This window comes from Salvelinus fontinalis, chromosome 18, assembly GCF_029448725.1.
Source record: "Salvelinus fontinalis isolate EN_2023a chromosome 18, ASM2944872v1, whole genome shotgun sequence".
Lineage (NCBI taxonomy): Eukaryota > Metazoa > Chordata > Actinopteri > Salmoniformes > Salmonidae > Salvelinus > Salvelinus fontinalis.
The window spans coordinates 21,114,142-21,141,008 of record NC_074682.1 but is presented as its reverse complement, the minus strand read 5'-3'; the positions used below and the strand labels follow the sequence as shown (position 1 = coordinate 21,141,008).

At 41.6% G+C, this 26,867-nt stretch overlaps 1 protein-coding gene across 6 annotated transcripts in view; it reads right to left on the bottom strand.

Annotated features, from left to right (window-relative positions):
• LOC129815134 (ankyrin repeat and SAM domain-containing protein 1A-like) overlaps positions 1-26,167 on the bottom strand; it is a 47,578-nt gene extending 21,411 nt beyond the window's left edge. For 2 of the 6 annotated variants that reach the window (XM_055868536.1, XM_055868540.1), the window contains exons 1-4: positions 25,798-26,167; positions 23,647-24,715; positions 16,294-16,363; positions 447-562 (exon numbers count right to left, since the gene is read on the bottom strand). In XM_055868536.1, coding sequence (XP_055724511.1) covers positions 447-562; positions 16,294-16,363; positions 23,647-23,937 — 477 coding nt within the window. In that variant the 5' untranslated portion in view covers positions 23,938-24,715; positions 25,798-26,167. Of the gene's footprint in view, positions 1-446; positions 2,342-16,293; positions 16,364-23,646; positions 24,716-25,797 lie in introns of those variants that run through there. The other 4 variants (XM_055868535.1, XM_055868539.1, XM_055868537.1 and 1 more) reach the window with 4 other exon arrangements.
• Between the last annotated feature and the right edge of the window lie 700 nt (positions 26,168-26,867).

The following is a 26,867-nucleotide window of genomic DNA, read 5'->3' as shown; positions in this document are numbered from 1 at the left end:
ATGACATCACAATAGACAGTCACTACAGTATGAAGTCACTACATCAAAAATTATTCATGCCTCTAAAAAAAAGGAATCTTAACTTTGCCACAATATATCTCAGAGAATTGCAGTTGACGTTAGCAGAAATTGAAGTAACATCCATACTGTGTCCTCAACACTTGTCGTATCTGCTGATGATTGGGTGAGCTATACTCTGTATGCTATCTGGCTGGGCCAGCATGGGGGTTGAGGTTAAGAACATAAATCAGCCTGCCAAGATAGGTGGGATGGTGGTGACTGGGATTTTACTGTAAATGAGATGGCATGTTAATAGGTTTTGTTGTGCCATAGAATGGAGATGGAAACTGGGAGAGAGAGAAGAAGATGGATAGAGAAAGTGAAGAGGGAGAAAAGGAGATGGAGAGAGATGGAAAGTAGAAAATATCTTAGACATGTTGACTCACCATGTAGCGTAGGTCGTCGAAGCCATTAAGCAGCAGCTTGCTCTCGTACTGTGGCAGCCCCACATGCTCCAGCCACTCACCCACGGGCTGGTCCAGGGCTTTGCTGCAGGCCCCATCTGCCGAGAGAGGGAAGCGCTTCAGCAGGGAAAAGCCCTTCAGCCGGTAGCAGCGGCACTCCGAGGACGAGACATGGCATTGCCACATCATCCTCGGCCAGCACAGCCGAGTGCAGGAGCACCAACAGGGTAGAGGAGACAGGGTCCAGGCTGGGGGAGGGCAGCTCCCACAGAGCAGGAGGGGCCCGGCTACTCTTACACTGGAGATATAGTGGTGGAACCAGCCCGCCGTGATATACTGTACACTCACTGTCGTTACTGTGAGTGTCAATGTCAGGCAAGGGTAGAGGTAGAGTTGGATATGTAGACCCTTTGAATATTGATCACCACGTTCAATTGATTGAGCCAATCTGGCATCTTCCATAAAAATGTTTAGCTAATTACTGACATGAAAATGTATCCCTTTGGTAGGTACATCCTTGACTACAAAAAAGTGTTTGTGACTTTGCCTATGCCTAAAAATGTGTCAATATTTCCAGTACACGAAGCACTAAACAAAATAACTTTCAATGCCACACAAAAATGATACAGTATTACTGGATATCACACTCCACATTGTGTCCTTTGTCCTGGTTAAACCATCATCCTAATCCTTAAAACAGAAAGTATTCCACTAAAGCATGATAAACCACAGTAAGTTACAGCTCCACAGAGTACACTTTGTAGCACTTGTTCACCTCTGTCTCAGTCCCATGGTTTTAGTGGACAACCTGTCTGAGAGCACTGACGTGGCTCATTGAATAAAGGTAGAACCATGATAAGGTAAGGTATTAATGTAATCTGGATCATGATATTCTCTATAGGATTATTTTCTTACTCCACAAACGGAATGAGAGTCCAATCTCAAACACCAAAACTCATGTCACCCGTGTGGCTCCCGACTGTTGATGAAAAACTGATGGAATCAAATCAGAATTCAATTACAAGCCCATTGATAAAACTCCAGCCGCCTGCCCACCTGCCTGCCTGTGAAAAGAGGCTGTATGTCCTTGGTGTTCCCAGAGATCCTGGTGGTAAACCTGGTGCTTCCCAGCATATAGACACTCCTCTGGAGGCTGGCTCATTCAGAGAACATTATTATCATATCTCACACCAGTAAATCCAAGCTCAGCTCCAACAGAGCGCAGGTGAGCCTCTTGACTCTTGGCTGAGATTTCCACAGGACCACCTTGGTTCAGTTTGCCCCCTCCCCATGCGATAAGCCCCCTCCACCCACCTGGCTCTCCCCCGCTGTGGGTACAGCTAGCTCCAGAAGCCCCTGTGCTCTGGGCAGAGGTTTGCTGCATCCCCTGTCTGATGCACGTACTGTCACAAAGAAGCTTCTCTCGGCTCACACGCTCTCCACACTGCTCCCCTCACAGGGCATAAAGTCCTGATGCTGGATACTCACGAGCCCAGAAAGCAGCCTCAACCGTGCACTTCCTGCATGCACAACAGGCAGTCTTGATGCTCATCCCCTTTCCCAAATCCCTCAAGATTTCTCTTACCCTGTCCCTCTTGCTCTCTCTCTTCTGCTCTCTTTCTTGCGCGCTACCACATTCCCTCATTCACATAGTCTCAGTGCACTGCAGGGCTGCCGTATGTTGCCTAAAAGAGCAGGTTACAGCTCCACGTATCAGCTCTCTGTTCCTTCCTCTACCTCTCTCTGCCTCACACTCTCACTATATCAATCCCCTCCCTCTCTCTCTACCTCACAGTCTCTCGCTCTCTCTCACCCTCCCTCTCCCTCTACTCATAGCCTCTCTCCTCTCGCTCACAGCCACTCTTACCCTCCTTCTCCCTCTACCACATAGTCTATGTCTCTCTACTTTACCTCTACCATACAGTCTTTCTCTCTTCCCACCCTCTGCACTGATTAGAATTGCACAGAGGCCCTCTGATCTTGCTAGTGCAGAAAGGACACCGCCATCAGAGGCAGGGAACAGATCTGGGAGCCCCAGATCACAGACCTCTGTATGGAATAAATATGGTATGTAGGTTTTTCCCCTTCTCCCGTTCTAAACCCAGCAGAAAAAGAAACATCCTCTCACTGTCAACTGCGTTTCATTTCAGCAAACTTAACATGTGTAAATATTTGTATGAACATAACAAGATTCAACAACTGAGAAATAACTGAACAAGTTCCACAGACATGTGACTAATATAAATGGAACAATGTGTCCCAGAACAAAGGGGGGGTCAAAATCTAAAGTAACAGTCAGTATCTGGTGTGGCCACCAGCTGCATTTAGTACTGCAGTGCATCTCCTCCTCATGGACTGCACCAGATTTGCCTGTTCTTGCTGTGAGATGTTACCCCACTCTTCCACCAAGGCACCTGCAAGTTCCCGGACATTTCTGGGGGGAATGGCCCTAGCCCTCACCCTCCGATCCAACAGGTCCCAGACGTGCTCAATGGGATTGAGATCCGGGCTCTTCGCTGGCCATGGCAGAACAGTGACATTCCTGTCGTGCAGGAAATCACGCACAGAATGAGCAGTATGGCTGGTGTCATTGTCATGCTGGAGGGTCATGTTAGGATGAGCCTGCAGGAAGGGTACCACATGAGGGAGGAGGATATCTTCCCTGTAACGCACAGCATTGAGGTTGCCTGCAATGACAACAAGCTCAGTCCGATGATGCTGTGACACACCGCCCCAGACCATGACGGACCCTCCAGCTCCAAATCCATCCCGCTCCAGAGTACAGGCCTCGGTGTAACGCTCATTCCTTCGATGATAAACACGAATCCGACCATCACCCCTGGTGAGACAAAACCATGACTCGTCAGTGAAGAGCACTTTTTTCCAGTCCTATCTGGTCCAGCGACGGTGGGTTTGTGTCCATAAGCGACGTTGTTGCCGGTGATGTCTGGTGAGGACCTGCCTTCCACAGGCCTACAAGCCCTCAGTCCAGCCTCTCTCAGCCTATTGCGGACAGTCTGAGCACTGATGGAGGGATTGTGCGTTCCTGGTGTAACTCGGGCAGTTGTTGTTGCCATCCTGTACCTGTCCTGCAGGTGTGATGTTCGGATGTACCGATCCTGTGCAGGTGTTGTTACACGTGGTCTGCCACTGTGAGGACGATCAGCTGTCCGTCCTGTCTCCCTGTAGCACTGTCTTAGGCGTCTCACAGTATGGACATTGCAATTTATTGCCCTGGCCACATCTGCAGTTCTCATGCCTCCTTGCAGCATGCCTAAGGCACGTTCACGCAGATGAGCAGGGACACTGGGCATCTTTCTTTTGGTGTTTTTCAGAGTCAGCAGAAAGGTCTCTTTAGTATCCTAAGTTTTCATAACTGTGACCTTAATTGCCTACTGTCTGGAAGCTGTTAGTGTCTTAACGACCATTCCACAGGTGCATGTTCATTAATTGTTTATGGTTCATTGAACAAGCATGGGAAACAGTGTTTAAACCCTTTACAATGAAGATCTGTGAAGTTATTTGGATTTTTACGAATTATCTTTGAAAGACGGGGTCCTGAAAAAGGGACGTTTATTTTTTTGCTGAGTTTACATGGACAGTGATTTCAAAGCTTGGCTTCCCAGTGCTTAACAAGGGATATTAAAACAAAGACAATTTTCAAGCGCTAGCTTATTAGCAGCTGGCTTTAACTCATTTACATTTCTCTTTGATGATAGGACTTGGGGGCAACACTTATTCAAGTCTGTGCAGCTTTCACTCACACATGCACACACACACCTGCGCACACACTCGCACGGACGCACACACACAGTGCTTTAACAGAGTGACTCTCATACTGTCAAACATAGTGACTCTCAAGTCCTTGTCATTCGATACCCCCATTCTTCAAGATGACAGGAGAGACATATTCCATTAACTTCTGTTTTCATGTTAGCACATATCACAAACTATTTTTGGAATAAAACAGTTGATGCATGAAGTTTACAGGTCAGATTACTGCTGGAATCATACAGTGAAATGCCACAGGATGATACAAATGGGCACACAGACATCTATTGACATAAATCCAAATAGGCATTAGCACCCACCTATGCAGGGCTGCTTACTGCTTCAATCACAGGTGTTATCTGGATGCAGCTGCAGGCATAGAGTAATTATTCAGGCTTTCAGTCTGCCTGTGAACACCTCACACATCACATCCCCAGCCAGCTGACCAGAGGAGGAGAAGTGATGGTTACAGAAGCAAAGTGAGGAGCAATCGATTGAGCTCCTGCCGTAATTGGCCAGCTGTGACCCAGTTGCTGTGCCTTAACGATCAGGTAAAGGTCAGGGCCCAGATTCACAAAACCTTCTTCTTAACTGCAATCTTTTCCTTAACTATAGACTTAGAAAGTTGAGCAAAGTTTCTATTCCTCAAAAAGGTTATTGGAAATGTTCTTGCGTTATTTCTTATGTTTCTCCTTTTGCAAAAAGTTAAGAAGAAATTAGATTCTTGAAAAGAAAGCTCTTGGATTTGCTCTTGGAAATGTTTTTAATTCCAAGATAGCTAAACCCTTGTCATAAACTCAGGGCATTGAGAAAATAAGCTAATGAAAGCAATTAATGCAATTGTTTAATTCACTCACGAACTTCATCTGAAAGTTTCAGTATTAATATTTGAAACTCAAGAGCGTGTTTTAGAATTGTAATCTCAGAACGAAATATACTAACATGATTGTCATTGCTAGCTAGATAGCTAGCTAAATTGGTTGCCTAGCGAGAATCATCTTAAGAAGATATTTAAGAAGTTTGTAAGAAGATATTTGAGAGGTTCGTAAGAAAATCATGAAATCTTAAGATGTTGTGGAGGAATTGCACTTGCAAACTATCTTATGAACTGCTTATTTTTTTCTTAAGAAGCTTCTTAATATGTTGCTTAAGAAGTGTTTTGTGAATCTGGGCCCTGTCTTTGTGACCACACATCCAAGCTAAGAGCAAGAGCTAACGCTTATAATTCATAATCAAGAACAGACAGCCCTCCTATTAGATACACTCTGAGATAGAGAGAAAGGGAGGGGGAGAGAAAAGGAGAAGACAGAAAAGAGACACACAGAAGAAGATGAATAGTGAAGGTGATGAAATGTGCATGTGGGGGAGATGAGAGGGTAATGAAAAATAGGAAAGATTGGAGAACACTCATTACGTTTCAGTCAGACCCCTCTCCTTTCCCCCTTCCCCCCAAGCTTCACCCATGTCAGCTCCTTTACTATATCACTCAAACAACGGCTGTATAAAACACCAGCCCTCACCACCCAATTACAGCCATTCATTTGGGACGATAACCCCTCCCAGGGACCAGTGGGCCTAATTACTGACTGACAGAGGGTCACTCCATCGCTCCTGTTACTGTTAGGGGGAACTGGGTCACCAGCTCAGCCTGGTAAATGGGTCTTGACATCCAGTTTGAGCTAGTGTGCTTTTGCATAGGGAAAAAGAAAGCTACCTAGGTCTAGACTTGGCTCAGAGGGAAACCAGACAGACCTATTTAGGGAGAGGTAAACGCTCTACTGCCTAGATGAAGCACTGCCTATTTTATCAGCGTGAGAAGAATGTTTGCTCCCTGTCAAACACATCAACAACTCTACCAAAATGAGCCGCAGAGTTGAATTAATTCACGGGAACGGAAGACGGACTCTATTCCTTTGAACGTCAGAAGAATGGCATACACAAACTGAGCTGCAGAATGTCTCCTGTGTGTTGTTAGGAAAGCTCTCTCTCTCTCCCTGCTCCCTTTTAAGCTCATTTACTCAATGCTCATGTAACAGACAATTGAAGCACCTTCAAACCACAAATGCAAACAGCACAATGCTTAAGCATTCAAAATGCCACATGGAATTGCAGGGATGTTTCTAGAGGCAACTTGGCACAGCAGTCTCATATTAAAAAATCGTATAGTTTAGAATTAATTAGCACAACTTGGCTCCAGGCCATCCCTGGAAAATGATCTATGGAGAGAGGGGGATGGGAGGAATGGGAGAAAATGGAGCTATTTTACAATGGTGGGATAAGGGAGGGTAGAAGAATGACAATTTGGCTTCTCCCTCCCTCACTCATTCTCTCCCCCCCCTCTCTCTCTGGAGGGGGGGGGGGGGGGGGGGGGGGCACACACCCCCTCCCCAAGTCCAATGACAGAATAATACGCCTGAGTACAATCAGGAGATAAAATCAGCAAGCTATGACTCAGCTAAATCTGTGACAGCCTCCTGCTAAGTCTTCTGTATGACAAACATAAATACAGAACTAGTCTAGTAGCACCATCTACATCAACAAACACATCAATTACCGTATTTTCCAGCCACATTACGTAGAGTACAATAACCTCAGGTATGAATGAGTAAAAAAAAATGTATTTATTAAATTTAAATAAATAATTGCCTTTACCTCCCTTATCTCACCTCATTTGCTCACATTGTATATAGACTTATTTTTCTACTGTATTATTGACTGTATGTTTTGTTTATTCCATGTGTAACTCTGTGTTGTTGTATGTGTCGAATTGCTATGCTTTATCTTGGCCAGGTCGCAGTTGCAAATAAGAACTTGTTCTCAACTAGCCTACCTGGTTAAATAAAGGTGAAATATATATTATTATTTTTTAAATGAAAAGAAAAGTTAATTAAATGAATATCCAGTGGTATCAAGAAATTGGGATAAAATACATATTTTTAAGTGAAGGAGAGGAAATACTAAATTGGTGAGTTTCATGACAGTGGTTATGACTAATGATCATAAATGATGTATCAAGGACCATTTATGGACGTTATGACTGAGGCCTGTTCAGTGTAATGGGCACACATCGTCAGAGGGAGGCAGCTGTGCTGTATGATGTCATGAAAAAGACCCCAGCACAGTGAGCCTGCAGTGGGTAGCTAGCTATTTCTGCTAATTAATTAATAAGATACTGTACATTAGGCCCACCTACAATACATGTTACAACATTAAGCCTAAAGAGTGTCATTATCAATATGAATTTGACAAAAAATCCTCATCGGAAAATGACCCATAATTCACTGAGGTACATAGTCTTATAGAGAGATCAGGCTGTTGCGCAATGGAGATATCATATATCAAGTTGGGAATGTAATCTAAACAAATTCAGCCATTGCCAGTTGGCTTCCCCCTAAGCGCAGCCTGAAGGACAGACTCGATGAAGCAGAGCATCAATTCAGCCAATATTGAGACACAGCACAGGAAAAATGACAGTCAAGTGAGTTTTAAATTAGATTTATTTTAAAGTGGAAATTCACTTCACCCCACAAAAACCCCATACAGATGACATAAGTTGCACACACAACTAATGACACATTGGATTGTTTCGATTTATGGGGGAAACAAATCTTCACATAATTTATTTTATTTTATAGTACTTTTTTTTTGGGGGGGGGGGGTTGATCAGCTTTAATATTTCAGATAGATTGTGGGTACTATGAATTTAATTGTTTGCATAATTTCCAATCCCAATATATATATTTTAAATTATTTACACTTTTTCCCCCCAACCCTACCAACCCCTACCCTGATTGGAGTAAACTAATGGACAACAATACTTCTACTGCTACTTACAGCTATTTTCGCTCACATTTAAGGTACATAAATACATACACAGTATATTCCTAATTTCCTTCTTTTCAAGTTCTGGATTTTCACCCACTGCGGCCAATCCACCAATCATTGTGATTTTATCTCCAACCCTCCGATGTCCACAGATGAACCCATCTGTCCCAGTATAATGCAATTTTGCTATTTCCTTTTGCAATACATCCCTCCATTTCACTGTGATGTCTTACGATGGTTCTGAACCTCCCTATTTGTTTTGTTTTTTACAGATATTGCCCTGAAAATAAATACTTTAACCAAGAGCATAATGATATTTCCCATTGACTGATCGTGTCTTATCAGATCCCCTAGGTATACAGTTTGCAAGTCCATCTGGACCCTGATATTATGGCATAACAACCATTCCTGGACCTGACTCCAAAAGCCGATGGACAGTACCAGAAAATATGCTCTGTTTCCGCATGGCAGAGTCTGCACAAGGCTGACTGTTCAATGCCCCATATATTGAGCATTCTTTTTGGAGCAAGTATTTTATATAATAGCTCAAATTGAAACGAACAGATTGATGAATCAATTGTTGTTTTATGTATCAGTTCATAGACCCGATGCCAACTAGAATTTTATACGACATTGGTGTAAAACATTTAGACTTTAAGTGAAACTGATACATTTTCGATTTACACTAATCATTTTAAGCATTTTATGACTTTTAATGGGTGGCAGAAAGACTAATTCTTTAATTTCTTCTTTAAGTAATTGTCTCTTCCAATTTTGTGGAAGAGCCGCGATGAGTTGGTTAGAATTTTTTCTTATACCTTCATACACTGTTGTTAGTTGCTTGTGTGACATAATTTTACCGGCCTTGTTTACAATGTTCTTCATAAATATTATACCCTTCTTGTACATTCTTTCCCAATATATACAATACCGTTCAAAAGTTCGGGGTCACTTAGAAATGTCCTTGTTTTTTAAATAAATCAGAATTTTTGTTCATTAAAATAACATCAAATTGATCAGAAATATAGTGTAGACATTGTTAATGTTGTAAATGACTATTGTACCTAGAAAAGGCAGATTTTTTATGGAATATCTACATAGGCGTACAGAGGCCCATTATCAGCAACCATCACTCCTGTGTTCCAATGGCACGTTGTGTTAGCTACTCCAATTTATCATTTTAAAAGGCCAATTGACCATTAGAAAACCCTTTTGCAATTATGTTAGCACAGCTGAAAACTGCTGTTCTGATTAAAGAAGCAATAAAACTGGCTCAAAACAGACAGAAATAAATACCTTTCTTCTGAAAGACTGGTGTTTGCGAGTACTAATGAAGCTGTCAGCTGAGGACCATCTGTTTCTCAAACTAGACTATCTAATGTACTTGTCCTCTTGCTCAGTTGTGCACCTGGGCATCCCACTCCTCTTTCTTTTCAGGTTAGAGACAGTTTGCGCTGTTCTATGAAGGGACTAGTACACAGCATTGTAAGAGATCTTCAGTTTCTTGGCAATTTCTTGCATGGAATAGCCTTAATTTCACAGAACAATAATAGACTGACGATTTTCAGTAGAAAGTCCTTTGTTTCTGGCCATTTTGAGCCTGTAATCGAACCCACATATGCTGATGCTCCAGATACTAAACTAGTCTAAAGAAGGACAGTTTTATTGCTTCTTTAATCAGCACAACAGTTTTCATCTGTGCTAAAACATTTGCAAATGGGTTTTCTAATGATCAATTAGCCTTTTAAAATGATAAACTTGGATTAACTAACACAACGTGGAACACAGGAGTGATGGTTGCTGATAATGGGCCTCTGTACGCCTATGTAGATATTCCATAAAAAATCAGCTGTTTCCAGCTACAATAGTCATTTACAACATTAACAATGTTTCTACTGTATTTCTGATCAATTTGATGTTATTTTAATTGACAAAAGAATTTGTTGTTCTTTCAAAAACAAGGACATCTCTAAGTGACCCCAAACTTTTGAACGGTAGGGTATATATTTTTTCTATCAGTACATTGGAGTTTAGCCATATTATTAGCTGTAATATTAAATATGCCTTTTCTGGAGGATGAAATTGAAATTGTACCCAACTCTGTATGACTTCTTTTTAAAAGGACGATACTTTCAACAGGGATCCATTGTCAATCCACCTAAAATGTAAAATTTTCATCTGGCAAAAAGGCAAAGAGACCAATCTTTATTTTTTTTATTTTTTATTTTTTTGAATCCCATTTTCTCCCCAATTTTCGTGGTATCCAATCGCTAGTAATTACTACCTTGTCTCATCGCTACAACTCCCGTACGGGCCCGGGAGAGACGAAGGTCGAAAGCCATGCGTCCTCCGAAGCACAACCCAACCAGCCGTACTGCTTCTTTAACACAGCGCGCCTCCAACCCGGAAGCCAGCCGCACCAATGTGTCGGAGGAAACACGGTGTACCTGGCCCCCTTGGGTGGCGCGCACTGCGCCCGGCCCGCCACAGGAGTCGCTGGAGCGCGATGAGACAAGGATACCCCTACCGGCCAAACCCTCCCTACCCCGGACGACGCTATGCCAATTGTGCGTCGCCCCACGGACCTCCCGGTCGCGGCCGGCTGCGACAGAGCCTGGGCGCGAACCCAGAGACTCTGGTGGCGCAGTTAGCACTGCGATGCAGTGCCCTAGACCACTGCCCCACCCGGGAAGAGACCAATCTTAAACAATGGATGGGCCTCTCTTAGTCAAAAAACAGTTTGGATTTAGATACAATTTTGGTACAATGGAGGCTTTATGAGAGAGATTTAAAGCCTTAATATCAGAACTCCTTTTCATTATGTAAATATGCTCGTTTAACTTAATCTGGTTTGTCATTCCAAATAAAGTGAAATATTTTTGTTCTCGCATGGTTAGAAAAGGACTCTTGTAAACTGAAAATATGTAAACTGTGATATCACTAGAGAATGAATCAGGGTAATCTTCCTGTAAATGGATAGGTGTTTCCCTTACCACATTTTCAAGATTCTATCAATTTTGCTAAGTTTTCTATCAAAATGTATTGTTGCAACTTCGCTAAACTTTTCCAGGATAGGTACACCAAGCATATCGACATACCATCCACCCATTTAATCGGGAGACCACATGGCAATTTAAAGTTTGTGTCTTTTAGAGACCAAATCCTTAATATAGTACTACACTTATCATAGTTGGGTTTTAGTCCAGAGAAACTGGAGAAATTATCCAGGTCCTTTATGAGGCCCTTCAAGGTTGAAGATTGATGACTCAAGAGAAAACTTGAATCATCTGAGTACATTGATACTTTTGTCTCTATTCCAAACATGTTTAGCCCTTTAATGTTATCATTAGCTAACAGTTCAATGGCCATTATAAATAAGTATGGTGACAGAGGGCAACCTTGTTTTATACTTCTTGACAATTCAAAGTTATCAGAGAAGTAACCCTTATTTATTATTTTACATAAAGGGTTGTTGTACATTACTTTTACCCATTTTATAAAAAATTCTCCAAAGTTGAAAAATCCTGGCACTTGTAAACAGATTCTAGACATACTGTATCAAAGGCTTTCTCAAAATCTGCCATAAAGATTATACTGTACCTGGTTTCCCTGCACTCTCATAGTTTTCCATTATTTCTAGTAGTTGTCTAATGTTGTCTCCAATATATCTTCCTTTTAAGAATCCCGTCTGATCGTGATGAATTGTTGTACATAACCGGTAGGACCTTTTTTATTCTATGAGCAATACGTTTTGCTCATTGCTTCGCAACATTGAAGGGTGAGGGGCCTCCAATTATTTTTACGAGACGGGGTCTTTGTATTGCTCCCCTGGCTCCTGCTTCAGTAGGAGAAAAAATCAGTCTCTCTGATTGTGTGTCCGACAGTCTGCCATTTATACATGAGTAATTAAAACATGATAGTAATGGATAGTTCAGTAGTTCATAAGAAGTTGTATATATCTCTATTGGAATGCAATCAAGACCAGGGGTTTTCCCCGTCTGATAGAAATCAGTTGCCAACCATAGCTCGTCATGTGCAATTAATACTTCACAACAATACTTTTTTTCTGTTGCAGATAGTTTAATCAGATTCTTTGGGAGAAGGATATCACAAAACTCATCGTCAAGTGAGGTTGAAGGAACTTGACAAGAGAACAATGTTTAAAAAATGTACTTTCTCCTAAAAAAAAATTGTAGGATCTTTTTGGTTGTGTTTCTATATTGAAGGTTTAGAAAAAACTTTTTTGCAGTTCTCCATCCAATTTGGTCAGTTTTTTTATAAAGATGAAACCCGATCTTTCCTGAATAAATTCCTCAAACTCCTTTTGTTTCGCGTCGAGATTATTTAGTGCCTATGTATTACATTTATCTACACCATTGATTTGTAATGTTAGATTTTATGGCATCTAAAGGCACACTTAAAGGCATCCCATATAATAAGTGGGTCCCCTGAACCTGTATTGTTCAACATAAAGTATGTTATGAATTCCTTCGTTTTTGGTAAGAATGTAGTGTCAGTCAATAATCCCTGGTTACATTTTCCAATATTCCTGTCCTCGTGGAAAGTTTGTCATTGTCACAGTTGAAGTTAGAAGTTTACACACACCTTAGCCAAATACATTTAAACTCAGTTTTTCACAATTCCTGACATTTAATCCTAGTAAAAATGTCCTGTTTTAGGTCAGTTCTGATCACCATTTTAATTTTAAGAATGTGAAATGTAAGAATAATAGTAGAGAGAATGATTTATTTCAGCTTTTACCACTTTCATCACATTCCCAGTGGGTCAGAAGTTTACATACACTCAATTAGTATTTGGTAGCATTGCCTTTAAATTGTTTAACTTGGGTCATTCATTTTGGGTAGCCTTCCACAAGCTTCCCACAATAAGTTGGGTGAATCTTGGCCCATTCCTCCTGACAAAGCTTGTGTAACTGAGTCAGGATTGTAGGCCTCCTTGCATAGACCATTGTAGTTGTTTGAGAGGCGTGCCAAAATTGAGCAGGGATTGTAGGCCTCGCTTTTTCAGTTCTGCCCACACATTTTCTATTGGCTTGAGGTCAGGGCTTTGTGATAGCCACTCAAATACCTTGACTTCGTTGTCCTTAAGCCATTTTGCCACAACTTTAGAAGTATGCTTGGGGTCATTGTCCAAATAGATGACACATTTGCGACCAAGCTTTAACTTCCTGATGTCTTTAGATGTTGCTTCAATATATCCACATAATTTTCCTGCCTCATGATGACATCTATTTTGTGAAGTGCACCAGTCCCTCCTGCAGCAAAGCACCCCCCCAACATGATGCTGCCACCCCTGTTCTTCACGGTTGGGATGGTGTTCTTTGGCTTGCAAGCATCCCCCCTTTTTCCACCAAACATAACAATGGTCATTATGGCCAAACAGTTCTATTTTTGTTTCATCAGACCAGAGGGCATTTCTCCAAAAAGTACGATCTTTGTCCCCATGTGCAGTTGCAAACCATACTCTGGCTTTTTTGTGGCAGATTTGGAGCAGTGGCTTCGTGCTTGCTGAGCGGCCTTTCAGGTTATGTCAATTACAGGACTCGTTTTACTGTAGATATAGATACGTTTGTACCTGTTTCCTCCAGCATCTTCACAAGGTCCTTTGCTGTTGTTCTGTGATTGATTTGCACTTTTCGCACCAAAATACGTTCATCTCTAGGACACAGAATGCGTCTCCTTCCTGAGCGGTATGATGGCTGTGTGGTCCCATGGTGTTTATACTTGCGTACTATTGTTTGTACAGATGAACGTGGTACCTTCAGACATTTGTAAATTGCTGCCAAGGATGAACCAGACTTGTGGAGGTCTACAATGTTTTTTCTGAGGTCTTGGCTGATTTATTTTGATTTTGCCATGATGTCAAGCAAAGAGGCACTGAGTATGAAGGTAGGCCTTGAAATACATCCACAGGTACACCTCCAGTTGACTCAAATGATGTCAATTAGCCTATCAGAAGCTTCTAAAGCCATGACATAATTTTCGTGAATTTTCCAAGCTGTTTACAGGCACAGTCAACTTAGTGTATGTAAACTTCTGACCCACTGGAATTGTGATACAGTGAATTATAAGTGAAATAATCTGTATGTAAACAATTGTTGGAAAAATTACTTGTGTCATGCCTAAAGTAGATGTCCTAACCGACTTGCCAAAACTATAGTTTGTTAACAAGAATTTGTGGAGTGTTTGAAAAACAAGTTTTAATGACTCCAACCTAAGTGTAAGTCAACTTCCGACTTCAATTGTATATGGAGGGATATGTTGATGATCTGATCACATTCAAACCTTAATCAATACCTTTTTTACTTTTGGCACCATAAAAAAGGATACCAGAAAATTATCAATCCGACTAGCTTGATTAAGTCTCCTCCAAGTATATCTTATGAGAGCCGATTTTTTGAGCCTCCAAATAGCCGTCAATTCCAACGTATCCATAATTATCATAATCTCTATGAGCGCTAGAGGGTGATTGTTGGTAGTATAATTGCCTTTATGGTCAATTTACATACTTAAAAATGTGTTGTAGTCCCTTATCATTACAATAGAGTTATTTGTATCTTGGAGACTAATTCGATTATTATAAATATTTTCAAAGAAGTTTGAATCGTAATTTTATGAGCCATAACTTTTCACCATCAAGTAGTACATTCAAAGCAATCCATCTTCCTTTTGGATCTAGGTTAACAGATTGCACCTCAAGATCTAGATAGTTTTTTTATTAGAATTATAACACCTTTTGAATTCCTTAGCACCCTGACAGAAATAGATTTTACCATCCCACTTTTTTCCCAAGCCACTTCATCAGAATGTATCGAATGATACCTTTCATGTAAACAATAAATAACGTAATCCTTTTCCTTTAACCATGTAAAAACTGCTCTTCTTTCCCTATTATCGCCAAACCATTGGAATTATAGCTAGCTATATTCAATTCACCAATTACTATGTTGGACTCTATTTGACAAACTTACCACTATCCTAGTCACCATTTTGAGATACTTATCCATACCTACCAGTGCCACCAGAATCAATGCCTGTCTGTTATCCACGTAGCTGTACCATGATAGATGCCCTGCTAAACATACTGTAGCCCCAACTGGCTCTAAGTAGACCTCTAGTTATCCTACAATTTCCGTCCCACAAAATCTTCCCCTACCCAAGTAGAGATGTCGTCCCTGTGACTGACAGACCACCCCCGTACACATAGATCCTAGGGCCCTTAAGAGGTTGGGACACTTGAAAAGAGCACAATGTGCCACTTACAGAACAAAACCAGGTTAGTAGCCATAGGCATGTCTAACCCTTTCGCCTCGGTTATACTATATGTAATTATTTCATTTTTATACGCATACATTAATTCCTTCCCACAATTGAAAAATAGAAATGTAGGCACTTCCTACAAAATATTGTTATCTTTATCAAGGACAAGCAGTAGAAAATGAACATTTAGGCATGCAGAAATTATTTATTTTATATTACAGCTTGTGATTCCATCCTATATGTTCCCTAACATCATTACCCTATAGAAACGGCTGTTTGATGCTTACAAGCACACGCCCCATCCACACATACACATCTACACCTCTCCCCTTCCACCAATACTCCCACCTACACACTCACACAGGCCCTCACGCACACACATAAACAAACAGTTGTTCCATCCTCAGAGCCTAGCTCAAGAGTAGACTTGCTATGTTAATGCATAGACCATTGTAGATGTTTGAGAGGCGTACCAAAATTGAGCAGGGATGGGAAGATTTGATAAGCCAATGTATATTCCTGGCTGACGGAGCTTGGATACCCCCCTTCCCCCAACACACACTCACGCTGGTCCCCTGTGGAGACCCTTATTCCCCGGTACCCCCTGTGCAGTCAGACCATTATGATGCTGTGCTGCCAAGGCCACAGTATTCTGCCCCCTCCCTGATTGTCAGAGTGTGACCATCCCCCAAAGGGTTACTGCAGCCAGTGTTGCCAGCACTGCCACTACCTTGGTGGGGTACTCCACCACAATTCCCACCGGCTATCATTTATGTCTTAGATAATAGGGTTGTTGGCTGTTAGTGAGACTGTACATCGAAGACACATTCTACCTGTAATGAGGTAAAGGTTAACCCTTTACCAGGACACTCTATCACAAGGCTGACATACAGCTTACTGCAGCATTTACCTACATTAAGGTATTCAAGACAATACAAATAAATAACATTTACCTGGGGATATGCACTGCTTGTCATTGGACGATTCGATGCCTGCTCCAATCAGGTTCATTATTTTGTCAATCTGAGGAGGAGGAGCAGAACAAACCAGATATGGTTACCCTAAGATTCAACAATAGCAGTATTAAACATATTCAGCCTTTCCATAACACAAATAAACGTAATATATATATATTTTCAGAGTCTGTAACCTTATCCTTTAGTGCTAACATTTCTTAAGACAGGCCAAATCCTTGATTAATAAGCTTCAACATTTGCTCATACATCTTGTGTCTGTATGTTTACAGACAGTGTAATGTTGATTGAACATGGAGGCTGACTGAGGAGGAGGGCTGAAGATGGAGGAGGGTTGTTTAAGAGTAACATGCTGACCACACCACTCATGTCGCGTGCGCGAGCATTGCAAAATAAATGTACATAAACATGTTATTCAATCATTGCTCCCACATTGCTCGCGCGGGTCAACAAGTGTCTACATAGCCAGGCGCTAAAATAGAACTTGTTTCTATTTGTGGCGCTTGACGCGCTGCAAGTCCCGCCTCACCCATCTCCTCATTGGTTTTTAAGAGCATATTCCCACATGGGTGATTGAAATGAATGAACTGAGGTCCACACTCCAGTCCAGTTGGTGGTGGTAATGCACCTTAAAGTTGGTTGCCAACTGCCATACAAAGTCCGATGAAGAAGAAGAATCCTAAAGGTTGAGATTACTAGAAACAAACTCGGTTTACCCTTTTATCTGTGGATTAATTGTCAGGGTAGAGGACCTTGTGCATTTCAGGTAAAATAACAACCCAATGTTTATATCCCAGGACAAATTAGCTAGCAACAGCAAGCTAGCTAGCTAAATTGCCATAAATGTTAAATGCTTTTCAACCTGCCACCAAATGAATATAGTTGGTTCAGAGTTCATTTTGATATTCCAACCTGCGTGTCCTGATCGCGTCTGTCTGAACAAAAATCATCATGCGCAAGTGGACCATGTGCTCAAGCAGTCTGGTCAGCATTTACACAAAAATGTTGCTAGCGTTTTAATGGTCATTCACACTCCCTCCACCACTCAGCAAAAACACAGCAGGGTAATAGGGTCACTCACAATTTAAAGCGTTTGAACCTTGTGTGCACGAAGCCCAGGGGAAAGTGGCAGGCCAAATAGCTTAAGATCTCTGCAAAATGACCTTTATGAGATTAAATAAGGCTCTCTGCCCCTTCTCTGAACAGAAAGGGAAAACATGCAGTATACAGAGAGAAACAACAAGCCTGCCTGGAGGTTAACACAGAACAATACAGCACATTATGGACCTAAAACCTCTTCTCTCTTGGAAAAGAAAGGATCATAATGTATCTTATAAAAGCAAAGTCAAGAAGAATATTGCAGTAATATTGTACAGTTCAGCCTTGTATTTTTGTGTGAGAACTGGTGTGACATTCTCCAGCACCCTTTCCTCTTGACAGACTGGGATTATGGGAAGAGAGCTTCTCAGAGCCATGGAGGGAGCTAACTGTACACTAACTGTTCAAGTGGTAGTTTATGCCATAATACAGTATCCTGTGATTAAATCTGTATTTTCTACAACTATAAGAGGATGAACATCTGCATTTGCTTTCACTAATTACACTGGAGACAAAGAAAAGGCTATTTGATGCAATATTTAGTATTTGAGAAGTCCTATACACTTTGCTAGTGGCATCAACACTCAGGAAAAGCCTTGATTCATTTAGAAGTCAGACACGTGGGAAGCATGGCAGCTCCCTCCAGCGATACAGACCTCACATATTCCACTTTGAATTAACCCAGTTACATTCTATATCACACACTTACCAGCACCACATTGCCCATAGTGCACCTTATCTCGGCCCAAAAGCTGCTTTATGAGGAATTCCATCTCATTACAATTAAAGAGGTAGATTATTTCGGCCCGAGAGTAATACAATTAAGGCTACATAACTGTCCCACATCATCACTCTTTCCAGATATACATCAGTTGAGAACAAATCAGTGGAAAATGTGTACAAAAAACTAGTCAGTGTAGCTATCATAACGCATCACATAATAGATGATTTTTCAAACTGAATTGTGAATTGTCTTACAGTAGAATGCACATATGCACTATTTTCCAGTAAGCTCTTGAGTGGCAAGCCTTTGATTAGTGCGACAATGAGTGGGAATAATCAAGTATGGTGACCATAAAGAAATATATTATATTATAAATATTATAGCACAGTTATGAAGTCAAGGGCCTGTTGATGGACTCTGTTAAAACTTCTTATGGCTTGGAGCAGTATTGAGTAGCTTGGATGAATAAGGTGCCCAGAGTAAACTGCCTGCTATTCTGTCCCAGATGCTAAGATATGCATATAATTAGTATATTTGGATAGAAAACACTCTGGAGTTTCTAAAACTGTTTGAATGATGTCTGTGAGTATAACATAACTCATATGGCAGGCAAAAACCTGAGAAAAATTCCAACCAGGAAGTTGGAAATCTGAGGTTTGTAGTTTTTCAACTAATCGCCTATCAAATATACAGTGGGTTATTGGTCATATTGCACTTCCTAGGGCTTCCACTAGATGTCAACAGTCTTTAGAACCTTGTTTGATGCTTCTACTGTGAAGGAGGGGAGAATGAGGGCTCTTTGAGTCAGGGGTCTGGCAGAGTGCCATGAGCTGACCAGGCGCGTTCACGTTAGCTTGCGTTCCATTGCATTTCTGAAGACAAAGGAATTCTCCGGTTGAAACATTATTGAAGATTTATGATAAAAAGATCCTAAAGATTGATTCTATACATCGTTTGACATGTTTCTACGGACTGTAACGGAACTTTTGGACTTTTCGTCTGCTCGCGCCTCATGAATTTGGATTACTGGGCTAAACGCGTGAACAAAAAGGAGGTATTTGGACATAAATTATGTACTTTATCGAACAAATCAAACATTTATTGTGGAACTGGGATTCCTGGGAGTGCATTCTGATGAAGATCATCAAAGGTAAGTGAATATTTATAACGCTATTTCTGACTTCTGTTGACTTCAACATGGTTTTGTTGTCTGAGCACTGTACTCAGATTATTGCATGGTTTGCTTTTTCCGTTAAGTTTTTCAGAAATCTGACACAGCGGTTGCATTAAGGAGAAGTATATCTCTAATTATGTGCATAACACTTGTATCTTATATTAAAGTTTATGATGACTATTTCTGTAAATTGATGTGGCTCTCTCTGCAAAATCACCGGATGTTTTGGAAGCAAAACATTACTGAACGTAACGCGCCAATGTAAACTGAGATTTTTGGATATAAATATGAACTTTACCGAACAAAACATACATGTGTTGTGTAACATGAAGTCCTATGAGTGTCATCTGATGAAGATCATCAAAGGTTAGTGATTCATTTTATCTCTATTTCTCTTTTTGGCTGGAAAAATGGCTGTGTTTTTCTGTGACTAGGTACTGACCTAACATAATCGTTTGGTTTGCTTTTGTCGTAAAGCCTTTTTGAAATCGAACACTTTGGTGGGATTAACAACAAGTTTATCATTAAAATGGTGTGAAATACTTGTATGTTTGAGGAATTTTAATTATGAGATTTCTGTTGTTTGAATTTGGCGTCCTGCACTTCCACTGGCTGTTGTCAAATCGATCCCGTTAACGGGATCTTAGCTGATCTCAGCCGTAAGCTAAGCTAAATCAATTGTGTTTCTCTTAAAAGTGATCAGACTGTATTCAGTTGGGATCTATATGCTAATCCTCTTAGTGGGCACTTCAATCTCTGCTGCTGATGCCATGCTGCTGCCACACTGTTCTGTTACCCACATCAAGGACCCAGGGAGAAGACCTGTTGGGAAGCTTACCCTAACTAGGGCCTCTCATGGATCTATCGCTCAGGATTAAATCTGTATAGTAATGTATAGTATCCACATTATTTTTAATGGGAATTCAACTAATTTAAGACAGTCAAGCCACAGCTATTAATTTAGCTAAGTCCCCATATGAACAAAAGTTCATTGGTTAATTATAAACCCATCTGTGTAGATCATGACGAATCACTGTCAGCTATAAGCTTTGAGCTGGATAGCCATTAAACTACTTTACCAATTAGCAATTAGGAGCGTTGACTGTAAATCCCTTTGCCAGATTGATTAGCAGCAATTCTTTATGGGACTTTTCTCCTGCCTTTCTCAGTATCTAGGCACAATAAGAATGTGTAGTCCATAAGTATTGCCTTTTCACTGCAGGTACACTACAGTTCAAAAGTTTGAGGTCAATTAGAAATGTCCTTGTTTTTGATAGAAAAGAATTTTTTTTGTCCATTAAATCAAATTGATCAGACATACAGTGTAGACATTGCTAATGTTGTAAATGACTATTGTAGCTGGAAACGGCAGATTTTTTATGGAATATCTACATAGGCGTTCAGAGGCCCATTATCAACAACCATCACTCCTATGTTCCTCTGTCCAGTGTCTGTGTTCTTCTGCCTATCTTAATCTTTTCTTTTTATTGGCCGGTCTGAAACATGGCTTTTTCTTTGCAACTCTGCCTAGAAGGCCAGCATCCCAAAGTCGCCTCTTCTTTGTTGACGTTGAGACTGGTGTTTTGTGGGTACTATTTAATGATGCTGCCAGTTGAGGACTTGTGAGGCATCTGTTTCTCAAACTAGACACTCCAATGTACTTGTCCTCTTGCTCAGCTCCCCACTCCTCTTTCTATTCTGGTTAGAGACAGTTTGCACTATTCTGTGAAGAGAGTAGTGCACAGCATTGAAAGAGATCTTCAGGTTCTTGCCAATTTATAGCATGGAATAACCTTCATTTCTCAGATCAAGAATAGACTGACGAGTTTCAGTAGAAAGTTCTATGTTTCTGGCCATTTTGAGCCTGTAATCGAACCCACAAATGCTGATGCTCCAGATACTCAACTAGTCTAAAGAAGGCCAGTTTTATTGCTTCTATAATCAGCACAACAGTTTTCATCTGTGCCAACATAATTGCAAAAGGGTTTTCTAATGATCAATTAGCCTTTTAAAATGATAAACTTGGATTAGCTAACACAAAGTGCCATTGGAACACAGGAGTGATGGTTGCTGATAATGCGCCTCTGTACGCCTATGTAGATATTCCATAAAAAATCTGACGTTTCCAGCTACAATATTAATTTACAACATTAACATTGTCTACAATGTATTTCTGATCAATTTGATGATATTTTAATGGAAAAAACATTTGCTTTTCTTTCAAAAATAAGTGACCCCAAACTTTTAAACTGTAGTGTATATTACAAATGAATGGTGAAGTTTATCCATCAGGAGGTAACATGAGGCAGGGGGTTAAGCCAGATTGGTATGTAACAGGATCACTAATTCAGGACAGGCCACAGTACAGACCAATAGACTGATGGTGGAACCAAGAGGACACCTCAAAGACGGGAGTTCTTTTATGGATCTCATTGCCATGCCTGTTTCACCTATGGACTATGTTCACAGCTGAACTGCCCATTGGCCCCATGCCTAGATGACGAGAGGAGAGACTTTTAATCAGATGTTCAATCAAGCATGTTTGCTCATATGCCCGACATAGCCAGCTCTCTGTTAGTCTGGCGCAGTGGGATGGGGACATCAGGTGGATGTGTTTCGCTGGGTGAGCCAATGCAGACGCAATCTGTCAGGTGAGTTTGTCAAACTAGATATTATAAATAGATCTCTGCCCCAGCTAGCCACATTAATTATGAAACGACTTAAACCAGCATATGTGCTGAACATGTTAGTCTTTCCAAGCTGAAATTATTTTCATCCAGCGCCCCAATAGACTATAGCAATGTTAACACAATGAGGGAAATGGACGAGAGCATGCCACAACACACTTATACGCACGCACGAGCAAACACACACTACAACCACAATCATCTCTCTGATATAAAAAGATAATTTGAAGTACGCTCACTAATGAATGGAGATATTCAAAGTATCACTAATGAATGGAGATATTCAAAGTATCACTAATGAATGGAGATATTCAAAGTATTACTAATGAATGGAGATATTCAGAGCATCACTAATGGGTGGAGGTATGGAGATATGCAATCTTTAACATGTCTGGTTTGGAATTTAACAAATGTACTCAAGATTTAAAGCTGTTGATAATAGATGTCATCATACCTGTCATTAGCATACCGTGTGATAATCCCTTGCCTGCTAGAGTGCTTTCCCGCATGGAGGACTACTCTTATGCTTAAATGCCCTCAATATAACCCTTACATCAAATCAAATAAATGGGACAAGCATAGGGCAGGCTAATGACAAGAAATTACAAATATACCGGTAAATGACGTCAGACAATTATGAACAGTGTGTGTGTGTGTGTGTGTGTGTGTGTGTGTGTGTGTGTGTGTGTGTGTGTGTGTGTGTGTGTGTGTGTGTGTGTGTGTGTGTGTGTGTGTGTGTGTGTGTGTGTGTGTGTGTGTGTGTGTGTGTGTGTGTGCGCGTGTGTGTGTAATAGACCCGGGCTCTGGACTGTCTGAGGTGAATTGGCCGTTAAGCTCCTTATGAGTATGTCTGAGTAAGTATTTGTCCCTGCGTCCTCTCCCCCATCCTGCTCCAAATGAATCCCTAAAATATACACAAGAAACAGACATACGGGGGCAGTTGCAAAACAGGATGCTCTTGAGAACAGGACACCCCGCCCAGCAGGGCCTGAGTAAACAGTACTGTCAGGGAGCAGAGAAGAGAGGGGAGAGCAGAGAGAGGGCCGGGGAACTAGGGAATAACAGGGGGAATGGCCACGGGGGGAGACACTGCTGAGCCAAAAGAGGCAATAACCCATATCTAGACTAGAGTTCAGCACAATGCATCTTGAGACCAGGATGGAATCTGTATACATACAGTAAGTGTTGAGGCTGGGGCTCTGTCCTATATTAGCCTTCCAGAGAGCAGGAGAAACAGTGGGAACAGGGGAGACATTGAACCATGCATGGGCTGACCCCTGGGAAGCAGTCTGGCTGTATCTGGAGTGACAGTCCAAGCCCAATTAGCCTTTTGTGCCAGGGCTGCTATGGGGTATCGGTGGGAGTGATCAGGCCACTCATGCATTCAGCACTTGCCTGCAGGCATTCTGCAGTGACTATATAGGTAAAGTCAGTGCCACTGCTGCCCCTTCCCCCCCTGCCTCTCACTCTTCTTCCTTCCTCTCTTTATCCCTTATTACAATACTCCCCCTCCTTTCCCCCGAGCCCATATAGGAGTTAAAAAGCGCAATTGGTAGCCTGTCTATGCATTAACTCCCATTAACTCTCATTAACTCTCTCCCAGTGCCAATCCCTGCCTCTCCTCCCACCCAGAGAGCCCAGAGTATTACCTCATCCCACTCTGAGGCGAAGGAGGGCGATCTCTCCATCCGTTTTTTCCCAGAGCTGCAGTTGGTCACAGACTCACAGTGGCAGTTCAGACCCCCATCCTCTTCACTCAGGGAAGACACAAACAGGTCTGAGTCTGACTTGGAGAGGCTGCGGGTCAGCTTCAGGTCCACCGCAGGCCTCAACCTGACTGGAGGTACAGACACAGCACCTGGTGACTCCCATGCCTTGGCCTTGGCAGTGTGGACAACCGTGGCATAGATGGGATCCGCGTCCAGGAGGGAGTCTGACATGACTGTTGAGCTGCCTGTGTGGCAGTGTTAGAATCTTAGCCTCCCTGTTCTCAGGCCTCAGGCAGCAGTTTCTCCTCCTATTCCAGCGGCCACTGGTAAGAGTAGATAGTGCTGTAAAACACTGCAGGATCCAGGAGTCTCAGTCTGTGCCGAATTGTTGTTTTCTGGGTGAATTCTGAGAAAAAGCCAGACAGAAGGGATGATGTAAGAAACTGTGTGACAGAAAACCGCCTACTACATCCATTCCTGTTTAAAACATGACATCTATTCCTGTTTAAAACATGACATCTATTCCTGTTTAGGGAAAGGGAGTATGTAAAAGAGAGGCTTGCTGCTATGTGTGTCCATGGCTCAGATACAATCATCAGTCGCCACCCACTAGTGGTATCCGGCTGCCCTCCCCTTAGTGACTGCTGCCTCAAAGAGTCTTTTTTAACGTTTTCCTTCCCCTCCCTGTATGTCTTTCGCTTGCTTTCGCTCTCTCTCTTCCTCCTTTCTTATTCTTAACCAACATAGTATTGTTCAAATGGATTTTAAACAAACATGGCTAGAGAGACCATTCCCGACAGGACATACACAGAGTTCACAAAACATTAGGAACACTTTCCTAATATTGAGTTGCACGCCCTTTTGCCCTCAGAACAGCCTCAATTCGTCAGGGCATGGTGTTGAAAGCGTTCCACAGGGATGTTGGCCCATGATGACTCCAATGCTTCCCGAAGATGTGTCAAGTTGGCTGGATGTCCTTTGGGTGGTAGACCACAGGAAACACAGGAAACTGTGGTAGATACACACAGGTAACTGTTGAGCGAGAAAATATCCCAGCAGCGTTGCAATCTTTTTGTTGTGCCCATCCACCCTCTGAATGACACACACACTGTACACAATCCATGACTCAGTTGTGTCAAGGCTTAAAAATCCTTATTTAACCTGTCTCCTCCCCTTCATCTACACTGATTAAAGTGGATTTAACAAGTGACATCAATAAGGGATCATAACTTTCACTTATATTCACCTGGTCAGTCTATGTCATGGTTCTTAGTGTTTGTATTCTCAGTGTATGGATGAAAGTAGACACTAGAGTGAAAAAACAGGAGGAAAATCCCAAAACGTGTGTGACACACACACACACACACACACACACACACACACACACACACACACACACACACACACACACACACACACACACACACACACACACACACACACACACACACACACACACACACATTTGTTTTACTATTCAAGTGGGCAAGAAAACATGTATTCCCATTCAAAATCTTATTTTCCCTAACCCCTAACCATAATCCTTAAACTAAAGCTAACCCTGACCCTAACTCCTAACCCTAACCCTAAACCTATCCCCTAACCCTAATTAGAACCCTAACGCTAAACCTTTAGCCTAAGCCTAAAATAGCCTTGTCAGAATCTTCCTTGTTTTACTATCCTTGTGAGGACTTTTGGAACCCAAAATGATAGTAAAGTTAGAACACACACACACACACACACACACATATACATACACACACAGAGACAGACAGACAGAAAGAAAGAAAGAAAGAAAGAAAGAAAAAAAGAAAGAAAGAAAGAAAGAAAGAAAGAAAGAAAGAAAGAAAGAAAATGATCCCAATAAGGCACTAGAATAGAATCAGATTCCACATTTTTCAAGAACCGAGCTGCTTTTGACTGTTCTAGAAGGATGCTCTCTCTGTGCTTGTTATTCTAAAACTCATCAAACATAGCGACAGTTAGTAAGTCATTTGACAGTTAGTACTTCATTAAAAAACAGCTGCTTACAGGAACTGTAATAGCTTTGAAAATACCATGTGAAATCCCCATTCATAAGCTTTCCCATACCTGCAAACTTTGTCTTGACTGTATCCTGAGAGGAGCTGCCGTCCCGTTCTGCGCCTGTACTCTGACTCCCTATCGGAGGACTTAGTCTGTCCTGTCCTGATCCGTGGTGGGGATCTAAGGCCCGGCCTAATTCAGACTGACAGCTGGGGTGCCTGCCTGTTCAGATTGAGGGTTGTCTGGGAGGATTCCTCCACCACAATGTGTGCTGTACCACTGGGTCTTGGATAATCCCTGCATGAATTAGTAGAGTATATTTTCTAGTCAAGATATTTGCTCCATTAGGCATTGCAATGGTTAAAATGGACAGACAGACTTGATGACTTGAGAAGAATGCTGTACAGATCCCACACACTCTCAAATGCTGAGCAGTCTATTCATCAGGGGTGGATTCTGACAAAGGGCTCTCTTTAAAGTCGTGCTTAGCATTCAGCAGTGCCTGCTTCTCTGCACTGTGTATGCCTGCCCTGTAGTGCCCTCAGCCAGCCAAGTCCCTGGCCTGCCCACCCCTTCCCTTTGGGTAGGGCTGGTATGTACAGTCGTGGCCGAAAGTGTTGAGAATGACACAAATATTAATTTCCACAAAGTTTGCTGCTTCACTGTCTTTAGATATTTTTGTCAGATGTTACTATGGAATACTGAAGTATAATTACAAGCATTTCATAAGTGTCAAAGGCTTTTATTGACAATTACATGAAGTTGATGCAAATAGTCAGTATTTGCAGTGTTGACCCTTCTTTTTCAATAACTCTGCAATCCGCCCTGGCATGCTGTAAATGAACTTCTGGGCCACATCCTGACTGATGACAGCCCATTCTTGCATAATCAATGCTTGGAGTTTGTCAGAATTTGTGGGGTTTTGTTTGTCCACCCGCCTTTTGAAGATTGACCACAAGTTCTCAATGGAATTAAGGTCTGGGGAGTTTCATTTTTTACATTTACATTTTAGTCATTTAGCAGACGCTCTTATCCAGAGCGACTTACAGTAGAGTGCATACATTTTATTACATTTTTACATATTACATATTACATTATTTTTTTTTTTTTACATACTGAGACAAGGATATCCCTAC